This window comes from Monodelphis domestica, chromosome 6, assembly GCF_027887165.1.
Source record: "Monodelphis domestica isolate mMonDom1 chromosome 6, mMonDom1.pri, whole genome shotgun sequence".
NCBI lineage: Eukaryota > Metazoa > Chordata > Mammalia > Didelphimorphia > Didelphidae > Monodelphis > Monodelphis domestica.
In genome coordinates, this window is record NC_077232.1 from 310,935,511 (window position 1) to 310,960,288 (window position 24,778).

Here is a 24,778-nt window from a genome sequence, read left to right on the forward strand (position 1 = left end):
GCGAGGGTGATCAGTAAAAGCGATTCCTTCATAGTATGGGGCCTGCGGGTGGAGACATAGCCAACAGCTGATCGTAAGGTTCGGGGTGGTAGCATTCAGAGCCAAATAGGAGCTATCAATGAGGTTAAATGGGGTATCGGGCAGGGAATGGAAGACAGTTAGTGCTGCATAAAGCTCTACCAGCTGTGCGGACTCATAAGGGGTTTTGATAGAGCGGGGGCGGTTATTCATAACTATGGCGGCTAGGCCAGTTTTAGAGCCGTCCACGAAGACCGTGGGTGCCCCCGGGATAGGTGAGGATCGGGTTTGGCGTGTAAGTATGAAGGGGGTAAGGGAGAAAAACTGCAACAATTTATTACTTACTGGGCATGTGGTTGTCCAAGATGCCCTGGTAGGTAGATATGAGTATAGCCCAATTATCATTTTGAGATTTGAGCCAGTCAAGTTGCTCCTTGTTATAGGGGGAGACTACATGGTCAGGGGAGCGGCCGAAATGCCGGGTGGAGAGACGGGTGCCCATCATTGCTAATCGGGCACTCAGGTCAGGATAAGGGGCAAGAATTTTTTGGTTATACATAGGGAGGTGGATCCAAATGAGGGGAGAGGGATCTTGCCATAGAAGTCCCGTGGGGGAGAATTCAGTGGGAAAGATGAGAAGGTAAAGGGGAAGGTGGGGAGAAAAATATCCAATGTTCTGTGTAGCTATAGCTTGCTCTACTTTCCTAAGGGAAGCTTCGCCTGCTGGGGTTAGGGAGCGAGGGGAGGAGGGGTCAGCATCCCCTCGAAGGATGTCCTCCAGAGGGCGAAGGTCCGCCTTGGCGAGTTGCAAATAGGGGCGGAGCCAATTAATGTCCCCTAGAAGTTTCTGGAAATCATTAAGGGTTCTGAGAGTGGAGCGTGTCAGTGAAACCTTATGTGAAAATAAGAAGTCAAGCTCAAGGCGGAATCCCAGGAAGGTGAAGGGGTACTGGGTCTGGACCTTGTCAGGGGCTATTCTGAAGCCGCGGGCCTGAAGTGCGCATATGATGGTCTGAGCTATAGTTTGTGTTAAGGGGGGAGATGGAGCTGCTATCAGGAGGTCATCCATGTAATGAATGATGTAAGCTGAAGGGTATCGTGTCCTTACAGGGTCAATGGACTGAGCTACAAACTTTTGACATAAGGTGGGGGAGTTAGCCATGCCCTGGGGGAGAACACGCCATTGGAATCGAGGGTTGGGCCCTATGTGATTAACTATGGGGATGGAAAATGCGAAGCGGGGACTGTCGGCTGGGTCAAGGGGAATGGAAAAGAAACAGTCCTTGATATCGATGACTATTTTACTAAAACCTTTTGGGATGGCAGTTGGAGATGGAAGGCTGGTTGTAAAGCCCCCATGGGAAGCATAGTTTTATTGACCTCTCTTAGGTCCTGCAAGAGCCTCCATCCCCCAGATTTCTTTTTGATGACGAAAATGGGTGTGTTCTAAGGGGAGGTAGAAGGTTTGAGGTGACCCAAGGAAAGTTGCTCCTGCACCAACGTTATGGCAGCCTGAACCTTTTCAGATGTTAAAGGCCACTGATCAATCCAGACAGGGGAGTCAGATTTCCATGTAATTTTATCAGCCTGGAGTGCAGGAGGATCAGTGGCCCTTATGAAAAATTCTGCAGCCCCAGACCTTTCCTGTTCTTATGAGGTTGAAAGGAAATGGGGTGGGGGAGGCCTTGTTCCCTTTTTCCGAGGCCCTTCCCTGGGAGGTATCCAGATTTTAACATCATGGTGGTGACAGGATCGCTAGGGCTAACCAAGAGAAGTCGCATTTGGGCTAGGATGTCTCTGCCCCAGAGATTGACAGGAAGTCCTGCGACTACATATGGGCGAGTGGTGCCACTGTTGCCCTCGGTGTCCTGCCAATTAAGGACCTTAGAGCTCTGAAGGGTATCTTGGACTTGGCCTATTCCTGATAGATGGGTGGATGAAGGTTGAAGGGGCCAGGAGCGGGGCCAGTGGGCCTGAGAGATAACAGTGGAATCCGCCCCTGTGTCCAGTAGCCCAGTAAAGGTTTTTCCTTCAATGTTTAATCGGAGAATGGGTCGGGACTCAGTAAGTTGCTGCACCCAGTAAATATTGGAGGAGCCTGGAGAGGAAGGGCCCCGTGTGTGGGTTATTGCAGGGAAATTGCCAATCATAGGGAGGGGGAGGGCTTGAGCTAAGCGTTTGCCTGCAGGGATGGTAACAGGGCCATGTGAGGATTCTATGATAATTTTTATTTCCCCTGTGTAATCATTATCGACAAGGGTAGGATGTACTACGACACCTTGCAAAGTGGTGAGTGCTCTACCGATGACCAAGAAAAACATATCAGGGGGTGGTGGTCCAAATTTGCCAGTAGGGAGGACTATTGGGCCCTCCTCAGGTGTCAATATTCTGGTGGTGGAGGCACAGAGGTCCAAGCCTGCACTGCCTGCTGTGGCTCGAGTAAGGGAGCTAGACAGGGGCTCCCGAAGGAGCCCCGCATCCCGTTTCCCTGTACCGGGGGAAGAATTTGCCCATCCAACGTAATTCTGGATCGGCAGTCTCGGGCCCAGTGCCGGCCCTTCCTACACTTCGGGCAAATGCTAGGTGGTGGTTTTGGGGGGGCCTATTATCGGTGCAGGGGTCTGCCTAGGATTTGTCCCGGAAGGGCATTCACACGCAAAATGGCCAGGTTGCCCGCATTTAAAGCAATTTCGAGGGGTATTGGGTCGAGAGGCCTGGATGGCTGCCCCAATGGCTAAAGAGATGGACTTGTTTATTTTGTGATCATAAGTGTCAATATCATTGCATAAGCAGATCATCCCATCTAGATCAAGATCTCTTGCTTTTCCTCTTAGGGCGGCCTTACAGGCAGAATTAGCATTTTCGATTGCCAAATGTCTCAGCATCGGGTGATCTGCTCCATCATGGCCCAAGACCCTTTCGGCGGTTTCTAAAAGTTTTGCAACAAATTGAGCGTAAGGCTCATTGGGTCCCTGGAGAATTTTTGAGAGGGGTGCCGTGACAGACCCGGCGGCAGGAACTGCCCGCCAAGCAGCCGTAGCGGCATGCGCAGTTTGCATGAGCAAGCCAGGGGGCAATCTCATCTGCTGGTTTTCTAATGCAAAGTGGTTACGGCCAACGATTTTGTCAATCATCCAGGCGGTTGTCTTGTCATTTTTCGAGTTAAGTTTAGCCTGATTTTCTGCCCTTTCAAGGAATTCTGCCTTCCAAATTAAGAATTGTCCCCTGGAGAGGACGGATTGCACTACCTTGGACCATTCGGAGGGGAGCATATGTCCTTCTCCTCCAAGCCCCTCCAGAATGGAGAGTGTAAAAGGAGCGTTGAGGCCATAATTTTTAACAGCTGAATGGAGGTCTTTAATGTGTTTGAATTTTAATTTGTTATAAATCGGAGTACGGGACTGTGGCGAGCCTGAAGTGTCAGCGCCCCTGGGGTGTTCACCATCGGTCTCATTTCCCTCCGCCCCTTTGGAGTCAGAGGATTCGCCAGAAGGGGGGAGGGAAATATCCTCGGGGGGAATCTGAGCAGCCTGTTGTTGCCTAGTAACAACCGGGAAGGCGAGGGTGGTCTTATCTTTTGATCGAGGTGGCTTGGACTTAGGGATCAGAGGCCGGAAGATATCTATTTGCAGATCATGTAATTGGTTAGTTAATGTATGCACCTCCTTTTGAAGTCCTAGGAAATGTTTGAGGTCAGCGACTTGCCGGCCGAGTTGTTTTGTGGCCTCTTTAAGATTCTCAGAGCCAGGGAGTAAGGGGAAAACAAGAGGGGTGGGGCTGCCGCCGGCGGGGTTGTACTGGGGAGGCCTGTTTTTACACTGCGGGGGAGGCCTGTTTTCCAGGCGATTACTGTCCTGATAGCGTGCGGCCTCTTCCTCTAGCTCTGTCTGATAAGCGGGATTAAGTGTGTCCTCTGAATCAGGGTTCCTATATAGAACGGGATAAAGGTGGGGTTTGGGTTTGGAAGGGACAAGAGGTTCCCTAAGGGAGGGATTTTCAATTGGTTCATCTAAGAGGGAGGGAGGGCGTTTGTCCTTTTCTGATGGTACTTCCTCTTTCTCAGTTTTTGTCTTATAGTCTAAGATAGCATCTTCAGCTAGGCTGAGGAGGTGGGAGACCTGTTTATTAGTGTCGGCTTCTTTAAGAATATCACGGATTAGTCCGTAGTAAGAAAAATATTCATCGGGGATCTCTTGCCCTGATTTTATTAGGCCGTTCAATTCTTTGCCCACTTTGTTCCAAGTAAGGGGGTGAATTCCCGGGCCATGTAGAAATGAGCCAGGGGCAATGTTCCTCTATAAAGCAGAAAAATTTAAATAGATTTTTTCTTTTTTACCCTAATACCTCTCTCCCTGAGACTATCTTTTAATTCTTTAACAAATAGAGCTTCTTTTGAGAGTGTCTTCCCCATGTCTCATTCACACAATTATCACATACGCTTCCCCACGTTTTCGCCAATCCTCTCGTGAGGGTATAGAAACGGATACTAGTGGGTCCACACTCGTAAGCGATTCGAGGGCTCAGTCAAAGTCGGTCCGGCCAAGGCCATTCACTCACCCCAGAACAGGATGGACCACGTCGCTTGAGCTTAGGCGGATGGTATAAACCCCCATCAGGAAATCGCCCTGTTACTCGTATGCGAAACGCGGACTGAGTTTCCTCTCTTCTCTGCAGTCACACACACAGTCACACATACAGTCACTCTGGGGTAATCACTCTCAATTTTTTATGCCTATGGGGGATGGGACGACTTACCCTACCTCAAGGCTGTCCGTCCAGCCTCTACCCTTCCTTTGTCCGTGGAATTTGTTCCTCAGTCGTCCGGTAAGCTGTCTTACTCAAGCCCCACACATTGGGCGCCAGTTATCCGGCTCCAGCCGGATACAACCGTGGGGTCGGTGAAGCAGCCACCTAAAAGATCATAGGGGGAGAGAGGGGAGACCAAGCACGCAAGAGAGACAGAGTCTGATTAATAGTGTCATGGCTCGTTTATTGCAGGCGCAGGGTAAGAATATATGCACATGAGGCGGGGGGGGGGGGTGATTAAGGACGGGTTGTAACAGGAGGGAACGTGAAGAATTTTTATGGTTTGTGGCCGTTGGTCTAGCGACGCCATTTTCCAGGAGGTAACTTGTTTGTTCAGATTCTCAGAAACCCTTATCTTGTTCCTGGTCAAAAGTTTTCCCCAGATATGGTCTCTGACATCCTGGGGCTCCTGCTGGGCCTCTTCTTCAGGACAACCTGCAGCTCCTTCCTGGTTGGCCGTTTCTCCCCTGTGGAAGGCAGGTTCTGGCTCCGGCTCCGGCCCGGCTCCCTCCCTTCCTCCTGGGCCGAGAAGTCGGGTCTCTTTTGGGCCCAGCACGTGCCCAGGCCCAGTTGGGAGGCTTCAGGCCAGGCTGGGGAAGCCAGAATGGCGAGGCCCAGAGGAAGGAGGACGTCCAGGAAGCAGGAGCAGCTGGTCTCGAGGCCGGGTTCTGGGTTCTGGGCTCCACCGAGGGCCAGGCTTGGACAGCCCACTGTCAGCTGGCATCGAGGCCTTGAAGGCCAGAATCAGGCCCGAGTGCAGGACACGGACAAGAAGGGCTCCTGTGCAGATGCAGAGGACACACTTCCAGGCAGGACGGGATCCCCCATGGCTGCTCCAGCCCACTCTGGCTCCAGCCATTGTCCTAAAATGGCGCCTGACCCTGTTTCCCCCTCAGCCTGGGGTCTGCTCTCTTGACAGCCCAACAGAGACTCCTTTGGGTCTTCACAGGCCTCCACAGCCTGGCTGCCTCCCCATGGCCAGGCCTCTATCACCTCCTCCTCCTGTATTCTTCCAGGCAGCCTGAGGCCTTGGTGGAGGCCCTCCATCACCCCCATGTCCCGTCTCTTGGTGTCCCCATCCGGTTCCTCAGTGCCTGGCATGTGCTTGGCCCCTCACAAGTGCCTGTTGCTGGTTCTGCTGCCTTTGGGAGATGTCCAAAGGGGAAGCTGAGCTGTTGAGTGAGAGGCAGCATGGCCTGCTGGGAAGGGCTGTGGACAGGCCTGGAGTCAGGGAGGGGACCAGCTCTGACCCTGTCTATGTGACCATGAACAACCCCCCCCACCCTTCTGAGCCTCAGTTTGCTCATCTGTAAATAGGGACAAGGAGGACTTGCCTTCCCGAGGGGATGGTGAGAGAAGTGTTGGCCAGACCTTGGATTTCACCAGTTATGTGCATGGCGTCTCCCCAGTAGACTGGGGGCTCCTTGAGGCCAGGCTCTGTGTTGGCCCTTCTTTGTATGCCCAGGGCTTGGCCCAGAGCCTGGCACAGGACAGACTCTCCCTCAGTGCTGGCTGACTGATCAGTGGCTGTTCTGTGTGTCCTGACTTTGCATCCAGGCCAGCCTGAGGGTGGGAGCCCAGGCTGGGGTCCGAATCAGCCCTTGTCCTTCCTGCCCACTTCCCTTCCCCTCCCAGGGCCCTCTGGGCTGTGGTCCCGGGCTGAGCCCATTTATATGTTGTTTCAGGCCTACGTGACGTTCAAGGATGTGGCCGTGGACTTCACCTGGGAGGAGTGGAGGCTCCTGGACCCTCCCCAGAAGGAGCTGTTCTGGGAGGTGATGCTGGAGAACTACAGGAACCTGGTCTGCCTGGGTGAGGAGGGCTCCTCTGGGCCTTGGGATCTGCCCATGGAAGGGGATGTGCTTCCTTCTCCTGGGCCCTGTCCAGGGTGCAGCTGGGATTCTCTGGCCTGTAATGGCCTGAGCACTTCTTATGCTAACCAGGCCAAAAGCCAGGCTGAAAGGCTCTCGTTTTGTTTGTCTAGCAATGAAGGGCTTTACTGTGTGGTCCCAGCCCAGCTCTGCTCCCTCAGACCACAGGGGCCTTCTCAAGGCTCAGGGGAAGTACTTGAAGTCAGCAAAGCTCCCAATACCTCAGTATTGAATGGATTGAATGAACCCTTGTCTTTCAGAACCCCCCTCCATTCCTTGTTCCAGTCCTGTGTCTTCCCAGGAAAACAAACCAGATCAGCCTTGAGATGTTTTCTCTAAGCAGCTCCATGGCACCCAGGCTCTATACTAGCTTGTTCCTAAGGGCCTGGGAGATCATCCTCCCTCTTCATCTCTTTGTCCTTTCCCATGACTAGGCCTTGCTGATTCAAACAAGGATGTGATGATGTCTAAGCTGGAGTCAGGGGAACCACATTGGATTCCAACTGGTGGTGTCCTAAGAAGCTGCTGGCCAGGTGAGTGAGGGAGTGGATGAGTGCCTGACCCTGGTGCGGACACAACAACCCATACACAGCTCTGCTGGTCATTCATCTCTCAGCCCACAGAGAATGGGCTCCTGGGTGATCCCCTCAGTGACCTTCTGGGCCAGGAACTCCTCTCTCTGCCACAGATCCCACATAGAATTCCTTCCTGCCTCCTCCACTTTGAATCATTTTGCCTCAAGGTATGGATACAAATGACCAGGTTCTGCTGGTACCTTCATAGTATGGGAAAGAAATTCCACTGTGGGTGGAGCTCTGGGTTGTCTTAATCTTTTGTGGAAAGCAAAATGGAATTCTTCAGTGTCAGAGCTACACATGAATTCTTTTCCTTAGACCCCCTGATCATATTCTCATGACTCCTTCCAGAGGTCTGATTCAGGTGAAGATTTTGCCAGGTTTGTGTGTCCTTTTACAGCCCTTCCTTGTTGGCCTTGAGAGCTTTTCCTGACCCGGCCCTTCCTTGGGCTCTTCTTTTTAAATCCTTACCTTGTGTCTTAAATTGTTGCTAAGTACTGCTTCTGAGGCAGTCTTGTGTGTCCATGTCTTTGTCTATAATGGATATAAGCAGTATACATACACATGTATAGACACATATGTTCCAGGTTGTGTTGTTCATATATAGTGTAGGGCAGCCAGCAGTCATCCCCACATCCAATGATTCTGAGGTCCCTGCATCAGTTTTCCCACCTTCAGCTAATTTAATATTGTTGACTCATATCAAAGGATAAGCTTGGTGAATGCAAAGAAATTTTAGAAGACACATCAACTGATTTCCATTTACATGAATACAAGGACAGTGTTTGTAGCAGCCTGATTATTGGGTCAAATGACGCCTAGACAAAAGCTGATTCATCCAAGGAAAAGCTCTGTTCATATTCTTTCTTTCAGGTTGGGAATCGAGGCTGCAGACCAAGGAGTCAGCTCCCAAGATGAGTATTTCTGTGAAAGTCTTATCCCAGGAAAAGTTCTTGGAGGATGATCTAAGAATCTGCAAGATGGCGAAAACCTGGGAGTGTGATGGCAGGTTGAAGAAAAAGGAGAGCATGGAGGGGAAACCTTCTAGAAGAATAAAAATAATCCAAGCAGAACCTCCCAATGAGGCTGGAGGCTCTGCATATGATAAATACAGTCAGACCCCTAGCCCAGAGCCAGACCTTTTTCCACAACAGGGAGCATCTGTAGTTATGCAGGGCCAGAAAGGAGATAACCAGAGAGGGAGTTCCACCATGTATTTGAACCAAGGACAAAGAGATCAAATCCATTCCAGGAAGAAACGTCGTAAGGTTAACAAATGTCAGAAAGTGCTGGGCCATGATTTGGGCTCCATAAAAAAACGTGGAATTCTTTCTGAAGAGACAGTTCATGAAACGGGGAATTCATTCCCTCGTATTAATGAATGTGGTCCACACCAGACAACCGATAGGAGAAAAAAGTGTAATGAGTTAACTAAATGGAGGAAGACAGTTTGTGCTGAACTTTACTCTCGTTGTCAGAGTAGAGAGAGACGGTACAAATGCAGTGAATGTGGAAAGGCCTTCCAGCAAAAGGGGGATCTTAAAACACATTACAGAATCCATACTGGAGAGAAACCTTTTAAATGCAGTGACTGTGGAAGGGCCTTCCAGCAAAAGGGGGATCTTAAAATACATTACAGAATTCATACTGGAGAGAAACCTTTTAAATGCAGTGAATGTGGAAAGGCCTTTTCCAGGGCTGGAACACTAAAACGACATCAGAGTACTCATACTGGAGAGAAACCCTTTGGTTGCAGTGAATGTGGGAAGACATTCCGAAGAAATTCTCACCTTTTAAGTCATCAGAGGAGAATTCATGGAGAAATTAAACTTCATGAATGTAACGTATGTGGGAAAGCATTCTCTAGGAAGTATGATCTTACTACTCACAGTAGTATTCATACAGGAGAGAAACCCTTTGAATGCAGTGAATGTGGAAGGGCCTTCCAGCAAAAGGGGGATCTTAAAATACATTACAGAATTCATACTGGAGAGAAACCTTTTAAATGCAGTGAATGTGGAAAGGCCTTTTCCAGGGCTAGAACACTAAAACGACATCAGAGTACTCATACTGGAGAGAAACCTTTTAAATGCAGTGAATGTGGAAAGGCCTTCCTGCATAAAGGGGCTCTTAAAAGACATTACAGAATTCATACTGGAGAGAAACCTTTTAAATGCAGTGAATGTGGAAAGGCCTTCCAGCAAAAGGGGGCTCTTAAAAGACATTACAGAATTCATACTGGAGAGAAACCTTTTAAATGCAGTGAATGTGGAAAGGCCTTCCAGCAAAAGGGGACTCTTAAAATACATTACAGAATTCATACTGGAGAGAAACCTTTTAAATGCAGTGAATGTGGAAAGGCCTTTTCCAGGGCTAGAACACTAAAACGACATCAGAGTACTCATACTGGAGAGAAACCCTTTGATTGCAGTGAATGTGGGAAGGCATTCCAGCAAAAGGGGGCTCTTAAAATACATTACAGAATTCATACAGGAGAGAAACCCTTTGAATGCAGTGAATGTGGGAAGGCATTCCCAAGAAATTCTCACCTTTTAAGTCATCAGAGGACAATTCATGGAGAAATTAAACGTCATGAATGTAACGTATGTGGGAAAGCATTCTATAGGAAGTATGATCTTACTACTCACAGTAGTATTCATACAGGAGAGAAACCCTTTGAATGCAGTGAATGTGGGAAGGCATTCCCAAGAAATTCTCGCCTTTTAAGTCATCAGAGGAGAATTCATGGAGGAATTAATCTTCATGAATGAGATGTATGTGGGAAAGCATTCTCTGGGAAGTATGATCTTACTACTCACACTAGAATTCATGCTGGAGAGAAACCCTATGAATGCAGTAAATGTGGGAAGGCCTTTTCCAGTAAGTCATATTTTACCCACCATAGCAGGATTCATGCTGGAGAGAAACCTTTTCAATGTGATATTTGTGGAAAAGTACTTCTCTCTAAATTTAACCTGAACCATCATCAGAAAACCCATATTGAAGAGAAACCTTTTTTGTGCAGTGTTTGTGGGAAAGGTTTTCCTGGGAAAAAAACTCTGACTGCACATCAAAGAACTCATGCTGGAAAGAGAACCTCTGAGTGCAGTGAATGAGGAAAGATCTTTCTTCGAAAGTCATCTTACATCTCACTCTACTATTCATATTGGGGGAAAAATCTTTTGAATGAGAAGGCTTTGGGAAAGCCTTTCCCCAGAAAACAGCACTGACTCTCCCCATCAGAAAACATATTCTTGGGGAGAAACATTATGAGTGCGATGTATGTGGAAAGGCTACACCCACAATAAAAGCCTTTCTTTCATAAGAAAATACATTGGTATAGGGCTGGAGCCCACCAGCTGTGTGGTTTAGTAGATGGAGAGCCAGACGTATTGTGTAATTAGAAATCTTCAATTCTTGAACTTCATCTCCCAGAATTCTTTTTAATTCATCCATGTTACATCCTCACATTTGGTAAATAAGTTGTGTGTAACTCCACCCTTTCTCTCTCTTCTGATGGCGCTCTGTGCTCTGATGGCTATGAGTGGGGTCGTGGGAAGCTTTCTTTAACTGAGATTATTTTCCTTATTCTTCAAATATTTATTAATAAACTATATAAAACGTAATACTTGAAGTATTTGGATATTAATATTTAACCTTACTTATTTGGCCTACCACTTTGGGAAACGAATTCTCAGAATTTCTTCTCAGCCTCTCAGGGAAGTCAGTAAGTTTGTCCAGCGGTGGGGTCTTGTTCCATCACAGGAGTTGGGAGAGGTTTGGAGGTCGGTCACTGCTTCTATCTCCTGCTCGCTCACCCTGCTTGGCTTCCACTGCAGCTGCCGCTGCCCCAGCAGCCATTCCTGCTCCTCCTCCTGCTGCTACTGCGGCTGATTGTTGCTGCTACTGGTAAGCTGCCCCAACCTGTCTTTTCCACCCACCCCAGCTTGCTTCCTATACTTCCTGCCAATCCCAGCCCAGCGGGGATCCCTTTCTCCTACCAGGCAGCCTTTGACCCAAAGGGGGTCCTGGTCCTCCCTCCTAGCTAAGCCCTCTTTCCACCACAGCTATAGGGTGTCCTCCCCTCTAAACCCAGCCCAGGAACCTTGCCTTAATCCTTCTCACCCCTGCTGGGCAAAAACCTAGCGAGGTGGTCTAGAAAAAACTTCAGTCCTTATCTCTGTCCACCTTACCTTTTGTATTCTGGCACATTGTACTACCTCAACCTCCTCCTCTGCTAGACACATTTGTCATATGTCATGCCATTGGCATGCTATGACTTCAGAGGGGATTCTTAACATCAACTGGAAAATGTATTGCCAGCACAGACCTTATTAATCGACTTCTTTCTGTCCTCTAGCTCCCTGAAGACATAGCCATTGGTCACTGCTCTGTACACACCTGGCACTGACCCTGTCTCTAGGGGAAATGTCTGAGAAGATTCTGCTGCAAAACTAGTGGCCATAGAAGGGCCTGAATTAATTTTAACATTCACAACCATTGATGACTTAAATTTATCACTTTCCTATAATGAAAAGGAAATGGAAAAATGGAAGCAAAAATGTAAAGCAAAATAGATTCGTGTAGTATGGTTGTCTTCTGAAGGAAAACTCCAGCTCCCTAGAAGTTTTTATCAACAAATTTGATGATCGATGCATAAAATGGCTATTTTGGCACCCAGGGAATTGTAGATTCTGTTAAAAGAGTATGGAAAGCCCCTGGTATAACTACTATAGCCTCTAAAGTGTGTACAGCCTGTTCTACCTGCCAAGCATTTAACCAACACACCTTTTGTGGCAAAGCTTTTGGTGGACATCCTCACTTATACACCATTTCAGCATTTACAAATTGATTTTATCTCTATGACAAAAGCTGAACAGTATAAATGTGAATTTTAGATTTAATCCACCCTGCTTATACTAACAAAACAGGAATGTCTACACCCCTACTTAAGAATTAAATGTTAAGCAAGCAAGAGCTAGAAAAAAAATCAGAAAATGTAAAATCAATCATTTTGATTACATTAAATTAAAAAGTTTTTGTACAAACAAAATGCATCCAAAATTAGAAGGGAAGCAACAAATTGGAAAACAATCTTCATTACAAAAACGTCTGACAAAGGTCTAATTACTCAAATTTATAAAGAGCTAAACCAATTGTACAAAAAAATCAAGCCATTCTCCAATTGATAAATGAGCAAGGGACATGAATAGGCAATTTTCAGTTAAAGAACTCAAAACAATAAGCACATGAAAAAGTGTTCTAAATCTCTTATAATCAGAGAGATGCACATCAAAACAACACTGAGGTATCACCCCACACTTAGCAGAATGGCCAACATAACAGCAAAGGAATGTAATAAATGTTGAAAGGGATGCGGCAAAATTGGGACACTAATTCATTGCTGGTGGAGTTGTGAATTGATCCAACCATTCTGGAGGCCAATTTGGAGCTATGTCCAAAGGAGGATAAAAGACAGTCTGCCCATTTATCCAGCCATAGCACTGCTGGGTTTGTACCCCAAAGAGATAATAAGGAAAAAGACATGTACAAAAATATTTATAGCTGTGCTCTTTGTGGTGGCAAAAAATTGGAAAATGAGGTTATGCCCTTCAACTGGGGAATGACTGAACAAATTGTGATATATGTTGGTGATGGAATACTATTGTGCTCAAAGGAATAATAAAGTGGAGGAATTCCATGGGCACTGAAACAACCTCCAGGAATTGATGCAAAGTGAGAGGAGCAGAACCAGGAGAACATTGTACACAGAGACTGATACACTGTGGTACAATTGAATGTAATGGACTTCTCCATTGGTGGCAATGCAGTGACGCTGAACAACTTGGAGGAATCTATGAGAAAAAGCACTGTCCACATCCAGAGGAAACACTGTGGGAATAAAAACACCAAAGAAAAACAACTGCTTGAATACATGGGTTGAAGGGATGTTGGTTGAGGATGTAGACATTAAATGAACATCTTAGTGCAAACGAACAACATGGAAATAGATTCTGATCAAGGACACAAGTAATACCCAATGAAATTGCGCGTTGGCAGTGGAAAGAGTGGGTGGAGGGGAGGGAGGGAAATAATGTGATTATTGTAACCAAGGAATAATGTTCTAAAATGACTAAATTAATTCAAATGGAAAAAAAAAAAGAATTAAGTGTTGAGAAGGATGGTCAGTAACAAACATATGCTAGCAAATGACAAATCAGAAACAACTGACAGACCCTCTGGACTGCCCTAAGTCAAGCTTAAGCTACCATTGCTACATGTGAGATGCAGGAAGTGATGTAAAAAATGTTCTATATATTTCCCATCACTTCCTCTCTCTGGCCTCTTTTTGCAGAGACGTGACTCGTTGGCAAGATGTGGCTCTGGCTCTCTCAGGGAGACATGGCTCTCACTCTGTCTCCCACTAGTGGAGAAGTTGGTCTCTGTCAGCAACTTGGGGGGTGTTGGGTAGCGTTTAGCATCTTGGGTCTTGGTGTGGGCATGCTAGGTGAGTAGTTTAGACTGATTCCTTTTTCGTTTACCTTCCAAAACACTATCCTCTTAGGAAGCCCCTAATCTTCTGAGGAGGCCTTGTGGTGGAGGTCTTTGAACTCCCCTTGGCACAGGCTAGACCGGAGAAATTTTATACCTTTCCCCTCTTTCTTCTTAATTCCTTCCCTCTATATTAATTAAAGCACTCAAAAATTCAAAACTGACTTGAGTATTTTTATTGGGATTTGAATTAATCCCTGGCGGCCAACTAAATTTATATTTCAGTCAAAACCCCCTAAATTTACCTCATATAAATTTTGTCTGGTCATAGTCAATCAGCTGACTTAGTGACCTGAAGCATTTTCTACTGTTCAGGAAACAGTGGCTTTTGTTGCCAAAGTACTTTTGAAAGAAATTATTCCTTGTTTTGTCCTGCCAGCATGTATTGATTTGGATAGGGGAACTCATTTTACTGATTCAATCTTACTGCAAATTTATTCATGTTTGGGGATAACTCCTAAATTTCATATACCATATCATTCCCAGAGCTCTGACTAAGTTGAAAGAATGAATAAAGAACTTAAAACTATGATTGGCAAATTGTGCACAGAGACTCATTTAAAATGGCCAGAATTTATGAGAAAGAATACTATACACATTCAGAGGAAGAACTGTGGGAATAGAAACTCTAAAAATAAAATTTGGTGAGTTATAAAAAAATAAAAGATTTAGATGGAAAAACTGTTCCAATATAGGTTGAAAACTGTTTAACTCGCCAAGCAGGTTCAAACTGTTTGGATACTTTTAATAGAGATAATCAAAAGAATCTTCAGTGATAAAGTGAAGCTCAAATATGAATTTCCCTTCAGGTCCAGGTTCAAGGATGCTCAAGAGACTCTTATTATAAACATAAAATGCTTATTGAAATATATAAGGATAAATAAAGGGTTTCTAATTCTAAGGGATTCTAAATCCACCCAAATAAACTCCCAGGTTCCATAAGCAACTGCTTCTCCTGTGTTTCACTGGCTACACTAATCTTCCATGATCTGACAAACCCAAATTTATGCTATCTACATAAAAACTACCACTATTATACTTATAAATCTTAACTTTGCCTTCAGATTACAAAATAGCAAAGGCTGCTGGTTGAGTCTCAACAAGAATCAAGTTAGGACTCTAGGTGAATGTGAAAACCCCTTTCTATGGGATGATCTCTACCCCTTCCCTATTTGGGACTGCTTTAGGGGAGAAAACTCCTTGCTATGGGAGGACCTCTATTCCACCGGTACTTAAGAATGCTTTAGGGCAGAAAACTCCTTGCTAAACAATGAAAGTACTTGAAAACCATACTTATAAAGGAAAGGAGTTCCTTGAGCCATGCCTATTTTTGGAATTGATACAATGGGATGCTAAGTGCCTATAAAGGTGGGGCAACTTGTAAACTACTTAGACCTAAAAGGTGAAAACTCACTCAGAGGGTTTCTCTTAATGAAATTAGTCGACACAGCAGCATTTTTTTTTTACTTACTAAAGAGATTAATCTACTCAGCTGTGAATTCAAAATGGGCTGTCTTTTGGAAAACATCTACAGTGATTGGTAGATGGAAGAACTTAGGGGAGGTGACATAGGAGATTTTGCCCTTAAAAATAAGAGCTCGCCAGAAGAGCTAAAAGTCATTCTGAAACATTGAGATTGAGGAGATCATTCTGAAACATTCAGATTGAGGGGGAGTCATTCTGAAACATTCAGATGGAGGAAGGACTGATTCTGAAATATTCAGATGGAGGAGGGAGCTGGTGAAAGCAGCTGAGATGATGCTGGCTTGGTGTCACTAGATTCCTTGCTTAGGCTGACCTTGTGGTGAGTGTTAAAAGACTGACTGACTGATCTCTCGCTCTCTTAAGACTCAGGTCTAGGCCTGTTGGCTTAAAGCCCTTCATACTTATTTCCTTTTTCTCTTTTCTTTAATTCCACATTTATATTAATTAAAATCTCTATAAAACCCAGTTGACTTGGGTATTGGAATAATTGGGAATATTTCCCTGGCAACCACCTTATATTTGATTTTGAATCCAAGACACTGTAGTGAAAAATATTTTCTGCGGTCAAATTTTCTCACCCTCTCTTATATCTATCACAATTTATATCTTCCACCATTTTAACTCATTACAGTATATGGGCTTCACTATCTTAAATCTCACAAGACTGAGGCTTTGAACCCCTCCTTTTCCACCCCTCCTGCTGTAGCTGAATGTTCTTCCAAAAACTACTGATGCAAGCATTCTCTGGAAATCCCGGTTAGGTGGTTACATATTGTGATTTATCTGCCTATAGAATACTGTCTAGATTCAATGAGGTTAACCAAACCCTTTGTACCAAACTTGTAAATCATTACCTTTTGTAAAAAATGGACTCGAATAGAGGACTACAATCCCCACAAGCCTTTGCTCCACTTCCCCAAAATGCTTTGTAATCTCACGGGAATTCTGAGGTGGGCCGAGATCGAGGAAGGATTTGAGCTGGTGGCAAAGGTTTTTGGTTCTTCTTTTGGACTTCTGCTTTGGAGCAGATGCATCTCTTCCGTGATGTGAGGTTATCTGGCCTAGGCCTTTGGCCTAGGCACGTGTTTTTTCTTACTTGTATATCCTTTAATCCTTAATCCTTATTAAACCTTTAAAAAATATAGTACTCCTTGCAGAGAGAAACTAATTTCAGATGCCTCAGTCTCCCCATATTCCTAAATTTTAACTGTTACAGATGGCAACTACTAGATTGGATGAGAACTTCTCAAATTTTTTAGCCTAGAGAAATTTTTTTAAGCCACGTATCTCCAAGATGCCTTTTAGAAAACCGTCTTGATCAGCTCCTGCCTGGAGCCCTCTCTGGCTCCTGCTTCTGCTCCTGGCCTCTCACCTGGTGCCTGAGCTCCCGGACCTGTTTTTCTGAATGCCGGCTCCAGGCCCTACCCAACCTGGCGGTCGGTCTCTCACCCATCTGGCCTCGGACCCAGACAGCTCATCACCCAGATCCTTGGAGTAGATCGCTCAGGACTCATTTCGACCAGCTGGTAACAGTATTGGCCACGTGGGCGGAGGGGAGAGAGGAGAGGGAAAGGAGAAAGGGTAATTTTCCCTTAGGCTAAGCCTCTGAGTGGACAAGGGTATTGACTCCATGTGGGCGGCCTGGGCTCCATGTGAACTGGGGCAGGAGGAGGTATCAGAGCAGGAGAGAGAGAAAAGGGAGAGGAAAAGAAACATATTTTTTCAAACAGAAACTTAAAAAGCAATGGGCTGTTTAAAAGGATACCTTTTGACTCTTCTGGTAATTTCATTGACTTCACCTGCCTGTCAGAGAGCAGATTCAGCCCAAAGATTCAACTTTAACTTTGAAGGGGCAAATGGGTGGCGCAACGAACTGGGAGCCAGACCTGAGGACATGCGGTCCTGGGTTAAAATCTGGCCTCAGATACTTCCCAGCTGTGCGGCCCTGAGCAGACCCCTTAGACCCCATTGCTTAGCCTTTACCACTCTGCCTTCTGACAATAGACATTTAAATGGATAAGAACCCAAGGAACTTTGAAGAGACTAAAGGCTATGTTCTAAGGCATTTCAGACTCCAATGGTTTATAAAAATCTCTGAATTCTATTGCATTTTTTGTTATGGTTTAACTTTGTGATTTTAAGTTCATATATTACTGGATTCAATATTATTCTGCTTGAACTGAAGGTTGATTGAATTTATTATGTATGTACTTAGTTGTTAAAATTCTGTTGTTTTCCCCCTATAACTGTGTTGAACAAATATTGTGAATAAGCCCATATATGAAAAAACAGCTTTTTTCTATTTTGCCAAGGATAGATGGACTTCAGAACTGGTTATAATTGTATTAACAACCTTGGAAAAATTTAATGTGCTAAATACCTCAAATGATTTGATTTTAAGGGTTTTTTAAATATGATTTTTGGAATTTTTTTTAACAATCTGATTATTTTTGCCTGCCCCTACCACAAGGTAAGGCCCATTCTAGTAGCTTAAGTGAAATACATTTTATAAACTCCAACCTTCCCACATGTGAATGGAAGTTGGGCAGTTAATCTCAGGACATTTGTATCCCTAAAAGCCTCCAAAAGAAGCACCCCTTTATTTATACTCTTCCGCTCACTACTTTACTTGCTCCAGAATGATATCTAGATTTCTTGATTATGTTCTTAACCCAAGATGAGTTTTACTTTGTTTAAAAAAATATGTTTAAATACCAAGATTGAAAGATTGCTATGTTTTTAAAAATTGTGACAAATGTCCATCAATTCATAGGTTTTAAAAAGGTCATACAGCAACTTATGTGAAATATGAAAGTGTGTTTGTTTGCTATTGTAATTAATTGGGCTATTGAGAATTTTGGGGATATTGATATCTACATATTTGTACTACTGTATTTTTAAAAAATGAAAAATTGTTAACCTTGTTCAATTCATTTGCCTTCTACTCACAGTGGAGCATGACCAGATATTAAGAGGAAATGGATCTCATTTTTTGTGAGAAAGCCTTGCATTTTATATTTTCTTAGCTGACACAGAGTGTCAATGATTATAAGCTATATTTTTGAATTTTTTAAAGCTCTTTTATTATTATATTTTTCTTGCATGTGCAATATACTTTTTCAGTTTTATTATTTTTTCTCTCCTTTTTATATTTGAAGCACATGTCACCAGCATTAAGATTTTCTTTAACTTTTTGACTTTTCAGTGCTACAAGTTTGAAATACATTTGCTAATGCATGCCCTAAAAAGCTTGTGACTATAAAAATGATGCCACTAATTATTTAATAAATTATGGGACTTTGCTTAATGATTCTGTCTGATTTCCGGACAAGGTATACACAAAAGAGCCATTGTGTGATATCGAATAAACTTTAAAAGACTGATATATATTAATTTAAGGTCGCCAAGGAATTCAGCTATGTAATTCCTAAATGAAAACTCAAGTCAGCAGTCAACCTTTTGGAGTTTTTAATTACAAACAGGAGGAAGAAAGGTATGAGAGAGAGAGAGAGAGAGAGAGAGAGAGAGAGAGAGAGAGAGAGAGAGAGAGAGAGAGAGAGAGAGAGAGAGAGAAGGGGAGAGAAGGGAATAGGACTTAAATATCCCCTCTCCTTAGGCTGGGCCAAAGGCCCAAGCCCTTAGATAGCTGAGACAAAGAAAAGAGATCAGTCCCTATCACTCACGTGACCAAAATGGAGAAAGTCTCAGGGGCCTCTATCTCCAGACTCCTTCAGAGCAAAACCTCCTCAGAGCAAAACCTCTCAGAGCAAAAAAACTCTCCCCTCTCTGTCCTCAGACCCCGCTATCTTTAAGGAAACCATCTAAGTTCCCTCCCTTCAATTCTCACATATACCAATCACTGTCAATGTCTCCCCTGTGCCAATGGTGGCTCTAGTTTAACCCAGGACCGTCCAGAGGTCTGTGGCTTTGCACATGTATGTTGAAGGTCATATTCTCAAATAATTAAATCTTCATCTTTGCTGCAGCCCTTCCTAAATCCTGTTACTCTAAGTAGGGTGGAGATTGTATTTTCCAAGACCTGGTTCTGTCATTCCAAGTATCTCTATTGTATCAATTCTAAAATCAATCATGACTCAAAGAACTTCCTGTTCTATGCTTAAGCATAGGTCAAAACCCTTTCCATTGTTTAGCAAAAGGTTTCTGTCCTAAAGTAGTCTTAAGTAGGGAGGAGAAGGATCCTCCCATGTCAAGGGGTTTCACATTCTAATAGAGTTCTTACTATCAGTAGGAAATTTTTTCCAGTATGAAATTTCCCAATGGGGAAATTTCCAACATTCATAAGTCTAAGAAATTTTAAGGTTTACAATTGCACAGAGCCAAAGAAAGGCCAATCCAGGATGGATTGATGCACGTCTAGGCCAATACAAAGGTCTTGAACCTAGTGTGAAGACTCGAGGTTACTGTGTTTAACATTGTTAGACATAGGCTTTCCTTGTGTCCACACTCACTCTGAAAATAGTCACAGACGAGTATCCCCAAAACCTTGGCTCCTATAATCTGGTCCCCTTTTCTGCCTTCTATAATGTGGTACCTTTCTGTAGTCCTGGCTACTGACTGGGTAAATGCATCATTGCTTAGATCATTTTGATTGGGCCCTGATAGAAGGACCTGTTATAGATTTATTTTTCTTTTTACTTGGAATTTTTACACATAAGACTTTGATAGTCTATATTTTTATCCAGAAATTTTTTCTTTTCTTTTGGCTTTTTCTGATATCTTTTTAATATCTCTTGCCAATTGATTCATATACCTCAGCCATGCATCCCTAAGTGATCCCAGTTTTTTAATCACCCTCTTAATGGGGGGAATGTAAAAAATTATTATTATATAAATTGCAAAGTTTAAATTCCTTTTGAGGAGAATTTTAGGTAAAGAAGATGCTACCTCTCTGAATCCAGAACTGAACTGCTGGAGAAGCCACCATGAAGATGCCTCCAGATCACAAGTTACACAAAATTGAACTTTGAGTGTGGTTGATTGAACATTTATTGGTATGTATACTTTTATGCCAAAGGGGACTGCCCCCTAACTGGCTTTTTGTCAATGTGTTTCAGCAATTATTGGTTTAATTTTTTTTCTTTCTCTTATCCTCAAATTATTATAATGTTTAAGTTGATTATTTTCTCATGATCCTTTTTGGGGAAACTTTGCTCCCCAACAACAATCAAATGGGGAATGTAAAAAATAGACTCGAATACAGGAATACAATCCCCACAAGCCTTTGCTCCACTTCCCCAAAATGCTTTGTAATCTCACGGGAATTCTGAGGTGGGCCGAGATAGAGGAAGGATTTGAGCTGGTGGCAAAGGTTTTTGGTTCTTCTTTTGGACTTCTGTTTTGGAGCAGATGCGTCTCTTCCGTGATGTGAGGTTATCTGGCCTAGGCCTCTGGCCTAGGCACGTGTTTTTTCTTACTTGTATATTCTTTAATCCTTAATCCTTAATAAACCTTTAAAAATATAATACTCCTTGCAGAGAGAAACTAATTTCAGATGCCTCAGTCTCCCCATATTCCTAAATTTTAACTGTTACACTTCCACTGTGAATGCGAAAAGCTTACCTAAGCCCTCTACCTGTTTCAGATTCTCTATATGATAGAAACCATAATCAATAAACTTTGCCTTGATTAGCTACCAGCTTATTTCTGCCCATCCTGAACCCCAAACCTATTTTCTCATCTCCCCCACCCCATCCAGGGGTCCCTTCAATTATTTGGTAGGGCTAGTCTCTCTCATCTCTCCAGTACGACTTGTCTGGTGTAGGGTCAGTAAGCTTCTCCAGAGAAAACGTTCCCCACAAATATTGCATTGAAAAGGTTTCTCTCCAGTATGAATCCTGCTATGGTTGGTAAGATATGACTTACTGGAAAAGGCCTTTCCATATACTCTGCATTCATAGGGTTTCTCTCCAGTATGAATTCTACTGTGAGTAGTAAGATCATACTTCCGAGAGAATGCTTTCCCACATACACTGCATTCATGAAGTCTTATTCCTTCATGACTCCTCCTCCTGTGTATGCCAATAAAAGTTTGGTGTATGCCAATAAGGTTTGGGGCAGAATCCGGGGGAGACCAACAAGAGGACCATGAGAGAACCAAGAGGAAAAGAGACAGAGCAGGCAGGAGGTGAGGGGGAATGAGGAAGATACATGCAGGCTAGGCACCAAGTGGTCAGGTTACTTAGGAAAGAATCCTGGTGCAACTGTGGTATGTCAGGAATGTTTGCTAGACAAGTAAAATTACTCAGGAAGGGGGAGGGGATGAGCTTCCTTGACACAGGGAGGTGGGGGATGTGTGTGGAAGAGGTGCTCCAGGCTGCATGGCTCCTGGTGGCTTTCCTTTGGTAAACTTGGGGCAGTGAGGAAGCCTGCTTGAGAAGCGGGACTTCTAAAGCTTCTTAGTATCAGACCAACGTCCTTTTCTTATTTCAAAATTATTCTACCAACAGAGTGGAGCAAAAGCTCCAGCTCCAGAATTTGCTACGAATGAATTGACTTAAGGAGAGTAAAAAGTGAAGAAAATTGGAGAAGATTGAGGGTAGTTGTTAAACCTTTGTGGTCTGCCTAATGTAATAAATGAAGTAAAATAATGAAATGTAATAGTAATAAAACATTGTGGCCACTGTTACAAAATCAGCTCTCAGGTCATGAGTCTGTCAGGAGCTCTCAGCAATGTAATTTTAATTAAAAAGTGGAAATATATGAAAAATGGAAATGTAGGAAGGGGACAGAAAAATCTCACCTATCTAGGAAAATAGCTAAGCTGAAGTCTGAAGCCACCAAGCTGCTTAGCCCACAAAAGCCCTTGAGAGCAGAGAGAGACAGGAGAGGAGAGAGGAGAAAAGAGAGTGGAGAGAGGAGAGAGACACACACACAGACAGACAGACAGAGACAGAGAGACAGAGGGAGAGTTCTGCTCTACACCTTTTATCGTACATGTCCCTACTTCCCTCTACATACACATTCAAAAATGGGGTGAGGGGTAGGACAAACTCAGGGAGTGGTTTCTATCATCACAATAGTCTACATATATGGTACCTCCCCTATTAGAATGGAAGCTTCCTTTTTTTTTTCTTCTGTGAGACTGGAAGAGTCACTTCACCTCTGTTTACCTCAGCTTCCTTATCTGTAAAATGGAGATAATAATAGTACCTGCCTCAGGATTGTAGTAAGGGAGGAATGAGATGTTCATTGTAAAGTATTGGTCCCAAGGTAGAAGATTAGTAAGGAGAAGGCAATGAAGGTTGAGTTGGTATGGGACCCTGGGTTTCCCTTGGATTCTCCAAAGCCTAGAAGTGTTTCAGGTCAAACAGAAAGCAGGAAAGTTCCTTTCCTTCCTTACATTCTTGCTAATGCTGGGGAAAAGGTGACTCTGGGCATCAGAGACTCATGTTAAGGGAAAACCCCAGAGAGAAATATTCTCCTTGCATTCTCCCCTAGATTTCAAGATGGACACACATCTACATCTCCCTGTAATGCTCTGTTATCATCAGGTTGTATCTAAGACATCTACTTGCCCCCTAAACGATGGCTAGTCACTCCCTGTGTCTTTGGTGCTCCAAACATCATACTAACCCAAGTCAGCTGACAAACATCCCCTACTTCTGCCCAACCTCATTCCATTCCCTCTTCCTTTGTCACATAGCCCCCGGAAGCCCAGAATCTGTCTCCTCGAGGAGGCAGTGTCACACTTGCACTATCCTCCAAGCCAAATTCAATATGATTCCAAAGTAATAAATCATTTTATTTCTAAGCTAAGTTTTGGAGTATTGCATTCCTGCAATACTGTCCTAAACCTGGGGTTCACCTCAAGTCCTCCCACTACCATCATAGAGTGACTTCAACAGGGACATACAACTAGAAAGTGTCTGAGACCAGACTGGAATCCAGGACCTCCCACATCTGATCCTGGCTCTAGCCACTGATCCTCCCCCCTTTTCTAGGCTTTTCCCATGTTCCTCTTCTTCCTATATTCTACCATCCAGCTTGATATGCCTCACTCAGAGTGTGCCATATCTGGTCTCCATTAATGTGGAAAAGCATTCCTTTGCATCCCAGCTACTTCCTCAACATGAAAGAATTCTTGATGGAGAGAACCTCATTGATATATTCATTGAAACAATACTTTCTCTGGAAGGGACTCCTTGATAAATGTCCTTCATACTGCAAAGAAACTCTAGAAATAGGGAGCCTGTGGAAAGCCCTTCTGTTAATGCTGGTGAATCATTTCTCCTCATTAGAGGGGTCATTGACTAGAAAGGCAAAGGAGCCAGAATACTGACTGATTTCCCCATCATTAAAGCACCATCTTCATGGAATCTTTTGTTATTAAAGCCATAGATGGTCAGCTTATCCAATTAATTGATGAGCCAGGAAAAGGTAGCTTGGTTTTGTCCTTTCCCCCTAAGTCCCTTTGATGGAAGTTGGGGATTCCCTGAGGGAATGGGTAATCAAATGTGCATCTCAAGAAGAAAGAAGAGGTAGAACTTAGGACATGGGCTAAGGGCTTTACAAATATTTGTTGTTAATAACAGTCCTGGGCTAGGTGCCATTATGAGCCCTATAATACAGGGGAGGAAAATGAGGCAGGTTAAGTGACTTACTCAGGGTCACATAGTAGGTGTCTAAGGCAGGATTTGAACTCAAGTCTTCTAGTTGCAGGCCAAAAGCTCTTGTTTATAGACAGTCTATAGGGCCAACCTCCTTGGACAGCTTTCCTGATGCCTCTAATCAGTCCACTTCCTCAAATCATCTTTCATTGGTTTCCTTCTCTATACCAGGACAATGAAAACTCCTTTGGGTTGGAGATTGTTTTGTCTTGGTGTAGCCAGTGCCTTCTGTGATGTAGACCAGCATTCTGTCCAACAGGTAGCATCATTTTAAGGGCAGGATGGGCTGTTGGGGGGGAATGTCCAGTGGATAGAACTGGATAGTATCAGGAAAATCTGAGTTCAAACTCAATCGCAGACAAGTACTGTGTGTGTAACCCTTGGCAGGTCACTTAACCTTCATTCGACTTAGTTATGCTTTTGTAAAATGGGGTCACACTGGAGAAAGAAATGACAACACACTCTAGTATCCTTTCCAAGGAAACCCCACAAAGGCCATGGGATCCCAAAGAGTCTGATGCAACTGAATCACCAAAAACATTATGTTTACGCTTGACCATAATTGTTAAAATTCTTTTAAAATTAAAATGTAAAAACCTTTAAAAAAAAAAAGCTTAAAAACTGTGGTGGCCCAGGGGTAGTCTGTAGAATGCTGGGTCTTAAGTTAGGCAGCCTCATCTTCTTGAGTTCAGATCTGGCCTCAGTTATTAGCTGTGTAACCCTGAACAGTCCTTTAACTGCCTCAATTCCTCATCTGTAAATTGGGCTGTGAGAAAGGGAATTCTTGGTTCTGTAAACCTCAAAATTCCTTAGAGATTTTATGTCCTCTTTTGTGCAATTCCAA

General features: G+C 44.0%; 1 protein-coding gene across 3 annotated transcripts in view; it reads left to right on the forward strand.

Annotated features, from left to right (window-relative positions):
• The window catches only part of LOC100009893 (zinc finger protein 260-like), a 29,699-nt gene extending 11,090 nt beyond the window's left edge, over positions 1 to 18,609 (forward strand). Inside the window, exons 2-5 of one of the 3 annotated variants that reach the window (XR_008913080.1) lie at positions 6,510 to 6,636; positions 7,130 to 7,228; positions 8,144 to 11,179; positions 11,631 to 18,609. Coding sequence is in view for 2 of the 3 variants with exons in the window: in XM_056803547.1 (XP_056659525.1) it covers positions 6,510 to 6,636; positions 7,130 to 7,228; positions 8,144 to 10,041 (2,124 nt within the window). In the remaining variant the exon portion in view is untranslated. Of the gene's footprint in view, positions 1 to 6,509; positions 6,637 to 7,129; positions 7,229 to 8,143 lie in introns of all 3 variants that reach the window. The other 2 variants (XM_056803549.1, XM_056803547.1) reach the window with 2 other exon arrangements.
• Positions 18,610 to 24,778: the final 6,169 nt, after the last annotated feature.